Source organism: Verticillium alfalfae, genomic scaffold (genome assembly GCF_000150825.1).
Source record: "Verticillium alfalfae VaMs.102 supercont1.13 genomic scaffold, whole genome shotgun sequence".
Lineage (NCBI taxonomy): Eukaryota > Fungi > Ascomycota > Sordariomycetes > Glomerellales > Plectosphaerellaceae > Verticillium > Verticillium alfalfae.
In genome coordinates this window covers 149,932-159,384 of record NW_003315026.1, presented here as the reverse complement: position 1 = coordinate 159,384, position 9,453 = coordinate 149,932, and the positions used below count along the sequence as shown (strand labels likewise).

At 55.7% G+C, this 9,453-nt stretch overlaps 3 protein-coding genes across 3 annotated transcripts in view; 2 read left to right on the top strand and 1 right to left on the bottom strand.

The window, feature by feature from the left end:
• Positions 1 to 4,564, bottom strand: part of VDBG_08681 (5-aminolevulinate synthase) — a gene marked incomplete at both ends in the record, with an annotated part of 5,525 nt that extends 961 nt beyond the window's left edge. Inside the window, 3 exons of the mRNA XM_003000839.1 lie at positions 174 to 998; positions 1,104 to 2,114; positions 2,192 to 4,564. Coding sequence (XP_003000885.1) covers positions 174 to 998; positions 1,104 to 2,114; positions 2,192 to 4,564 — 4,209 coding nt within the window. The remainder of the gene's footprint in view (positions 1 to 173; positions 999 to 1,103; positions 2,115 to 2,191) is intronic.
• A 1,724-nt stretch (positions 4,565 to 6,288) lies between these two features.
• On the top strand, positions 6,289 to 7,862 carry VDBG_08680 (predicted protein; the record flags this gene model as incomplete). Its single annotated transcript, XM_003000838.1, has 2 exons — positions 6,289 to 7,303; positions 7,357 to 7,862. 2 exons carry the CDS (start codon positions 6,289 to 6,291, stop codon positions 7,860 to 7,862), a joined length of 1,521 nt encoding a protein of 506 aa, XP_003000884.1.
• A 542-nt stretch (positions 7,863 to 8,404) lies between these two features.
• Positions 8,405 to 9,102, top strand: VDBG_08679 (glutathione synthetase; the record flags this gene model as incomplete). The annotated part of the gene is made up of 3 exons (XM_003000837.1): positions 8,405 to 8,712; positions 8,813 to 8,888; positions 8,947 to 9,102. The coding sequence occupies 3 exons, from the start codon at positions 8,405 to 8,407 to the stop codon at positions 9,100 to 9,102; spliced, it is 540 nt and encodes a 179-aa protein (XP_003000883.1).
• Positions 9,103 to 9,453: the final 351 nt, after the last annotated feature.

Below are 9,453 nucleotides of genomic sequence, written 5' to 3'. Positions count from 1 at the left end.
CCACGGTGGGTGATGATGCCCGGTGCACCAGTCTGCATCTAGTGTAGCAAGTACCCGTGCCCACGTCCGTAGCCAAGTGCTTGCATCTGCTGGGCGCCCTCTCTCGCGCTCTTTTCCGCAAGCAGTCGAGCATATTGGGTCGGATCAGTGATACGAGCGTGCTCCAGACGCACCATCATCTCAACTTCTTGGTTTTCTTGAGCGTCAAAGATGTAGTCATTGGGGTCCTCTTCCTCGAATGTGTCGGTGACGATGATGGACCGGATCGCTGAGGCAAAGGCTGGCGAAGAGAGCACACTGTCCAAAATTGAGTCTCTACCGAGAAATTCCGTCAGGTCTTTTTGTTCTGGCGCCTTGTAATTCCTTGTGAACGCATCCTTCGTCTTGGTCGACCAGCGTTTGGGATTGTCCTTGTCAACCACGCGAGATGCAAGCTGCATCTTCCAGACGGCCTTGTTGTACAAATGCTGCTCGTACGTGCCACCAGAGACGAATCGGTACACCACAACGGGCTTGGACTGTCCGATGCGGTATGCTCTTCCGATGGCTTGCTGTTCGGCGATCGGATTGAACCTGAAATCAAATATGACCACTCGACTAGCCCCCGTAATGTTGAGTCCTTGACCACCAGCTTGCGTAGAGATAACGAAGATTTCATTATCGCCTTCGTTGAAGTTCTTAACCATGCTCTGACGTATGCTTGGCAAGGTATCGCCTGTCAATCTGCTGTAAGGCCGTTGCTGCTGCTGGAAGAGCGTCGACAGCCAGTCAATGGTAGGAATCGATTGGCTGAAGATGAGCACCTTTTCCTTGTGTTTCCGGCACTCGTCCAATATAGCAATAAGGACCTTGACCTTCCATGAAAGACCAATGTCATTCAGATCCCGACACCGATTCAAAATCTTTACGCTCTTCGTCAGGAAGGCAGGCGTAATCGATTTGTCCTGGGTGGTATCGCCACCCTGGGGAACACGCGGCATGTTCTTTTCCTTGACCAGCTTGAGGAAATAGCAACGGGGGTGGGTTGTTGAGCAGGATCATGTTGTCGAGCACGGCAAAGGTGCTATCTGCCTGCGACTCAGCATTCTCCCGGACAGACGGACGTAAAGGTCGTAAAGCTCCTCCTGAAGAGGAGTCAGAGGAACCGTGAGGAAGAACTCGACCTTGTCCGGGAGCTCGTTCTTCAAGGCTTTGATCGTGAGACGATGTGTCTTGGGAGCGACAGTCTTTTCGAGGATGGCGAGCCTCTTTTTGGCCAAGCGGTATTCGCCATGCGAGCTGTCCCCGTACAGCCCTTCCTGGATGGGAAGGGCATAGTAGGCGTTGAACTCCTTCAATGGGCCCAGGTAATTGTCAGCGACCCAGTCGATCATGGAATAGAATTCGCCCACGTTGTTGGCCAGAGGGGAACCCGTCAGGGCAATTCGGCTCGGAGTCTGGAATTGTGAACCAATCGCCGCGAGTTTCGACTTTTGATTCTTCAGGCGATGCGCCTCATCTGCCACCACAATGTTGGGTCTGTCTGTAAGAATCTTTTTGAATCTCTCATCGGCGCGAGCCAAGCTCCTCAGCATATCGTACCCGAGAATCAGGACGCCACCACGAACGTCCCACTCCTGCAACGTGCTCGTCCTTGTGACGCTGTCCTGCTTCGAATCAACAGTGTAGCGTTCACCAAGGACGCTATGCTTATCCCAGGCCGTGAGCTCTTCCCTCCAGTTGTCCACGAGACCGGTAGGACAGATGACCAAGGTTTGCGATCGCTGAAGTCGCTTCGGTATCTGCGCTCGAATGGACGGCTCAGGCGAAGCTGACGCTTCGGTGATGGCAATGAGAAGCGTGATGATCTGCATCGTCTTTCCCAGGCCCATGGTGTGAGCCAGCAGACAGCCTTGTTTTCCTGCGACGACTTGGTTCCACATGAATCGGACACCTTCGATCTGGTGGTCTTTGATCCTCCTGGCTATTTCGTCGTTGACGTAAACAAAGTCTTTGTCGTCGTCTCCCTTTTTACTCACGTTGATGATGAGGCGCGAACGGTCCCCGGAAATGGTAGCCGACGCGGCCAGCCTTTGCTGCAGTTTTAGCCTGCGCTCCTCGTCCTGGGCCTGCTTCTGTAAGTTGCCTCTCGGTTGTCTTTAGCCCCCTGATCCTCAATGACTCGTCGCCTTCGCTTTTTCGAGGGAGTCACTTCGTTTCCGGCCAAGTTTTCGTCTCCAGAGGCTTCTCTTCCCTCTTCTTCTTCTTCCTCTTCCTCTTCCCCCGACCACTCGCCAGCCAAAGTCAGCGGTTGGCCGCGCTGCGCGTTGACCCTGGGGAAGTAGGGGATGACGTGCTGCGCGAGGAACTGGCAAAAGTCGGCCAAGGCTTTCAGGTTGCGCAGAATCAGCAGCTTGCCTTCCTCCCCGATTCCATTCAGGCGCTGAATGGAATGGCACGACAAGTACTGACAAAACAGTCGGCAGAGAATGTTGCGAATCCTGGTAAGCCCTTCTGGTGCACGAGGTTCACCATGAGCAGCGAAACCCCCTGCCGTGCAGGCCGGAAGGATGAGACCGCGCCATAGATCATCAGGATGCTCTGATGTTATGAAATCGAATATGACATCCCTCCAGGGCTCCTGTCGGTGCCAGAGGAAAGCGATTGTGAGCCGTTTTGAGTCTCTAGCTGCCTCCCATGTCTGAAGTCTGACGGCTGCTATATCTTGCGGTCGGTCGAATGGTATGTCAAGCTCGTCATGTCGAGCACTCAAGGACGGTTCGGCTGGGCCACTGTCATCTGATTCCCACGGTGCCAGGGACCGAGGTTTCTCGGGTGTCACTAAATTGATCACATCCCGCTCGCCAAAGGCTGTTCGACGGGCGGTGCCCGTGATGATGCGATCAGCTGCCGTAAGATCGATGAAAGCGCTTCGCTGGGGTGTGAACTCGGCTTTGGGCTGGGGGGATCGCATCGGGGTCAGTGCAGTTGGGTTGCCAACGGCAGCGACTGGAGACTTTGGTGATTCGACTTCTGTGGAACCACAAGGCTTTTCTTTGGCGGACACCAGCTGCTGGGTCGACAGGATTTCCATCTCATCGTCGACAACAAAGTCATTGCTGCCATCACTGTCCTCTGCCTCGCTTGTGATCAGATCGCCTTCTTCATCCGGGTAAAAGTTTATGGCCTTCGGAATCACGGATACGTGGGACCGAGATAGGGGCTTGATCTTAGGTGGCTCGCGACCTTTGAGCATGTCAGCCAGCCATGACTGGTGCTCTCGGTCTTCTAAGCTGGCCTCCATACATCGCGCCTGGTAACGGAGCTGGCTTGGATTAGACCAGTCTTGTATCAGGATCTCGGCGCGCAACTTTGCAATACGACGGTCAAGATCAGCAACGCGCAAGACAGCTTGGTTTATGTGCCGGTTGCGGTCATTGCGGCGTGCTTGATTCCATAGCATGTGGGCCTTATGCTGCAGGCGAGGGAGTTTGGTATTGGTCCATGAAGACACGACGGCTTGAACGAATTCGTGAAGAATAGCCTCGACTTTCTCCCTACTAAGGTAGAGGGATTTTGGGGGCTTTTGGGCCTCGTTGGCCTCTTCTTCCATCTCTCTCAGGGTGTCAGCATCATACTCTGCCTCGTCACCAGAGTCTCCAAATAGGGGGAGCAACTCGTCTTCCGCAGACTCGTCCGAAAGCTGAGGGTATTCGAGCTGTGGTACGAATCCGGACGCCAACTGGGCAAGTGACTCATTGTTAGTCCGGAACAATCTCTTCATGGCACGGTTGATCTGGAGACGTGTTCCAGGCGGGATGTACTTGGGTCGCACCCAATTAAACTGTACTGAAGCATGATCTGCGGTATCGTCTTGAAGCGTAAGCAGGTCCAAGTCTGAATGATGCACAGTCGCGCTTGTTGTGAACTTGTTGTTCCGTAGGTAGAGAGCGTTGTGTGTCTGCGAGTTGGCGGCCACAGTAGCGGCAGCGGATGGGAGGCCATTGCCTTTGACGTTTGCTGAGATGAGCTCTGGTGCCAGCCTCCTCTTCTTCTGTGTGGGCTCAAGTGAAAGCGGTTGACCCGACGGAGAAGTCATGCTGCCTTTGGGGGCAGCTGCCAACGGGGCAGGTTTGTTCATGGTGTCCGTAGGGATCAAGGCTGCAGGCATGGCCGCCGTGTCTGTGACGTTATCGAAGACACCAGGCTGCATACTGTGCATCTCCGCATCTTCGGCGTGCTGTGTTGGTTCGGGGGTCTGGCTTTGGGCACGCTGGGCTTGAGCCTTTCTGTAGGTCGGACTGCGCTTCTTGAGAGCTGCAATCGCTTTTTTGAGCGCGAATTTGTGGATGGACTTCCTGAGCCCGAGATCAGAGAACAAGGTGTCAAGGTTTTGGAACTCATCCTCCCAGCTGAGCAGGACCTCTCCATCTACCTCATGAAGTCTCAAGGACCGAGTAAGAGCCTCAGCATCCGGTCTCTTTGCAGGGTTCAGCGAGCCCCAGAAGCTTCCCTCACGGCCTAGTTCGGAGGCGAGTCTTTCGACGTCCCACTCGTAGGGATCATCATCATTGGAGTCGCGCATGGTCACGAGCTCAGACAGCCATAGGCATGATGCATCTAGACGAATTGGATGGCCTGATGTGGAAGACGTGGCTTGACAGTCGTGACATGAGAAGCTGATACTTGTTAGCAAGACTGTTTTGAAAGGCATTTGCTTTGTGCAGAGTGCGAGGTAATCCGATTAGGGGTCAGGAAGGTGCCAGAAAGAGGGAAAGTGCGGAAACGCCATTCTCACCATCGCAAGCCCGCCGCTTTGCAATGGAAAACAGCAACGCCAAAGGAGCGGAGAAGAAGGAACAACAAACCATTCATTGACACGACTGCAGTAAGAGAAGTCTTCTCTGCTGGTGTGGGTTGAAGATGCGGAGGGTAGCTTTTTTATAGCGCTGTAAGAGACTTACAAAGAGCCTTCCTTCACAAGGTCTGGTGCTGATGAAGGCAGTCGCGGCGTATTGAGAGAATACCGTCAGCTTTCTGTGCCAATGGTGTATTGAAAAGAAGATAACGGTGCAGACGAAAACAAGGAGAGCTTGATAACGACAGAGAATACTGAGCAACAAGTACAAATCGTCAGGTACTTGTCGTCTTGTGAGACCTCGAAGTTGTCTCAATGTGGGGGAGTGGGTGTGGGTGGGACAAGCCGGGACGCGATAGCACCGCGACGATTCCTACCGCTACAGCGTGAGAGTCCGTCGCGGAAAGGTCGAGAAAGCACGTGATCTACGTCCCTCGCCTGGGGTGGTGAATGCGAACATCCCAGCTCCACATGAATCGTAAACAAGCACTCGTCCTCATCGACTCGGGACGACACTCGTGTGCAGTGCCGGGCTGTGATCTTTGTAGGTTATTATCATGACATTAATTGTTTCCAGCCTGTCATGCCTGGCTTCAGAACCTGGACAGATGCACCCTTGACGGAGACATGGACTGAAGCTCTAGAATGCCTGCCTGCCTGTCTACGTACCTACCTCACCTAGCCTAGGTATCACTTAGTTGCTAATGGGCCACCACTACATGAGCTCGATTTCCAACTCAACCTGTGCTCGCGCCCAGTTTGTTTGTCACAGCAGCCACTCCGTCCGATACATCGTGGCCACTGCAATCTAACAGGATTTTCTCCATAGTCCTAGCGCGCCATGATGCGCGTACTTGAAAGCACAGACAGCCTCGAGCCAGGCGAATGGCCAGCACCGGGAAAACCATCGCCGCCGAAGCTGGTGGGGATGGTGCAACACTGTTCACACGGGCCCTGTTTGGCCTGAACCCGTATTCCCCGCGCAACATTAGACTCACCGAACGGTGACCGCTGGGTAGGTAGGGAACAAGCATAGGAGACCCGCGCGCAGAGAGGTAGGTGCTGACCAGGCCGCGCCGTTGGACCGCCAGGCCAAAGCTCCTTTGAAACGCCCGTCCCGTCTGTGGGCTGTACTCTCGAGCACCGTCCACCACCATCAACGAACCCTCCCATCGCCTGCGTCCTCTCGCTCCCAAAAGCCCCTCTGGCATTGGTCCAGATGCCAAGCGTTTCCAAACATGGGACCAGGCGACACAGTGGTCGAGGTCGACCGTTTGACAACTTGGGACCAGCTCGCTGTCAGGCAAAATGACGGGTCTCGTCGTCGCAATAAAGATGGCATGGCCTCCCTCGACTGCTGAGCGGGTCAACTTGCGTGTCTGGGCATTGCTCGCTCCTGAGGGTTTCTTCTTCTCACACGATTTGCACCTTCTGTCGGCCCTTTCTTCGTCATGGCCATCATTCGTTCTCCCGCGGTGGAGATCACCGACGCGGTGAGGCGTCGGAGCAACCGTCTCGTTGCCCCTCGTCAGGGACCAGGCTCGGGCAAAGGTGACTCGTCCTCCGGCGGGTCAGACCGAGGCGGCGGAGGGGATGGGAAGGGGAAGGGGAAGGGAGGTGGTGATGGAAACAATGGTGATAAGGGACAGGGTGGAAAAGACGGAAACAGAGGGAATGGGGGCGGCGACGGCAGAGGTCAGGGCAAGGGGAATGGACAGGGAAACGGGCAGGGAAACGGCCAAGGAAAAGGCAATGGCCAAGGCAATGGTCGAGGCAATGGCGAGGGCAACGGTCAAGGCAAAGGAAATGGTCGAGGCAAGGGGAAAGAAAGGCAAAGGGAACAACCATCGGCCAAACAGCCAGAGCCGGCTCTACCTTTTCTTCCTCCCCCCTCTCTTCCTCCGCCATCACCTCCTCCTCCATCACCTCCTCCTCCATCGCCGCCACCACCACCAGCACTACCATCGCCATCAAACGAACCATCGCCGTCCCCCTCAACTACTGATGAGCCCACAACGACTCCGCCTCCGCCTCCTCCTCCTCCTCCTCCTCCTCCCCCCGCGTCTTCTCCTTCGCCGCCTCCTACGACATCTTTGGAAGAGACGACGACATCGACAACGACATCGACAACGACCTCGTCCGACGTGGAAACCGCACGCACGACTACATCAACACCGCGATTGTCCCGTGTGCCGCTTCCAAGCACTCTACCCATCGCCCAGCAGCCCGTTGAGCCTCCTTCACGGCTGCCAATCATTGGAACGTTGACGCCTCTCCCGCCTCGGTCCACATCGTCGACCGCAAGCCCTACGTCGCTTGATGATCTGCTATCCCCGCCATTCGAGAGCACTCCTGTCACCGGCACCGCGAGACCGGATGCGATGATGCCATCGCCGACAGGCTCTGCTTCAGCCACTGGAGGTCTCAATTCTGGTCAGAAAGCCGGAATCGCCATTGGTAGCATTGGTACGTACATGTCCTCCAGCGTATTGGAGGGCTTTCAACTAACACATCATTAGCCGGTGCTGCCTTGGTGGCCATGTTTCTGGTCTTTCTTGTCCGATGGCAGAAACGCAGGTCCGAACGCTACATAGACTTGGAGCCCAGACCGCCGACCCGGCCCCCAAGCTGGACATGGCCCTTTGTCCGGCCTCTAACACTTCTCCGGGCGTCGCTTGCGCCCGAGCCTCGTGTCGAGGATAGGCCGGTCTTTCGGGCACAAGGTGTGGCGGAGCAACCACCGATGCTTCCGCTCCCCGTGCCGGCCAAGATCAGAGACAACTCGGGCTGGGACTGGGACTGGGAGTCTTCCTCCGTCTTTTCCTTTCCACGTGCGTCAATGCCCTTGCTCACCAAGGACGAAGTGCGGGAAAAGAATCAGATCCCCGTACCAGACTTGCCGGTGGTCGAGCCTGAGTCGCCAGGAAGCTCCATATACTCTTCCCCAAGAGCCTCGATTTGGGAGCGTGGCCGGTTGCACCCTTTGCTGTTGAATCCGGTCAAGCATTTTCGAAGCTCAAAGTAGACAGACGGCACGGAGGCATGTGGGCGAATTATTTACACCTGATGATTACGATGGATGAAACTGGCACGCGTGGCTGCGAGGTCATAATTGTATTTGAACTGTTTGACTGGTTCGGTTCTGGACCGACCGTGCCATGTATACTAGAAAATAAGAACTCCGGAACACACCCCAGTATACTGGAGGATGCGATGCTGTATTTCACTGCCGGAAACACGTTAGTGGGTCACAAACCTAATAAAACAAGTGATGCTCAGTGCCGACTTGGGCGTGACACAAGAGCCGAAAAGGTACCTCTTCACCCCACCATCGTACGCCAAATGGTTGGTAACGGAAAGACGACATTATTAATCACTCAACTCTTCTCGACTATGGCGAATGCTGTACCACTGCAACACACCTCACCTCTACCAACACCCTACATATCACGAAGCCAACCTCAGTAGACAGTTCATCATATAGCGGGAAACAGCAGTGGTTCACAACTTGGCGCCTTCTGAGACCGATCGACCTCACATCCCACCTCCGCGTGCATCCCCAGCACAATGGCACCTGCAGCCCTCACAGCGGAGCAGTACCCGCCATCTCTCAAACAGGCAGAAAGGGATGATCTCATCCAGACCATCAAGGACTGGTCGATCGGGCATGGCCTTGCCGTGCGGCCCCAGCCGTCCGTTGTCTCGAGCGACGTCGACCCCAAGAGCATGCTCGCCATCAATGTGCCTGTTACGCTCTTCCCGAGCCCCTTCCCCAGGCAATGCTTCGAGCAGGCGAGGACGGTGCAGAAGACGTACAACGAGCTCTATGCCGCCATCAGCAGGGATGAGGAGTTCCTCGCTGATGCCGTGAACGAGTGAGTCGCATTCCCACCCCCACGACCTGCACTGCGACAAGACGCCTTGCGGTGCACCGTCAACCATATATCAACAGCACGCATGGCTTACACACGACAGGGTCCGAGACGGAGATGAGTTTACGACGAGCCTGTGGGACATTCACCTCAAGGTCAAGGAAGAAGGCTACACGCAAGTATGTTGGCCATGAATCGTGTCGTGTATCAGCCGCTGACCCTCCTGCCCGGCTGCAGAACCTGTCCCTTGGCTTGTTCAGGTCAGACTACCTGGTTCACCAAGACGAAGAAGGTCAGCGTCAAGTGAAGCAGGTCGAGTTCAACACGATCGCAGCCTCTTTTGGTGGCCTATCATCCCAGACGAGCCTCCTACACAAGTACTCCTACCACTGACCCCTTCCCACATCCTCCCTGATGGCGTCCTGACCAGACGACAGATTCTTGGCCTCTGCCGAATACCCCCTCCTCGAGAAAGCCATCCCTGCAGGCACGCTCGATCTGCCGGAGAACTACAGCGCCAGGGGCCTCGCGGCAGGTATACGCGCGGCGCATGATGCGTACGGCGAATCGGAGCTCGGCCATGAGCGCTGCGTCCTCTTCATCGTGCAAGACGGCGAGCGCAACGTCTTTGACCAGCGGCACATCGAGTACGCGCTGACAGAGACGGCATCGCCGATCCGCGTCTTCCGGCTGCCGTCCTACGCAGATCCTGCAGCACACGACCGTTGCCGACACGGCCAAGCG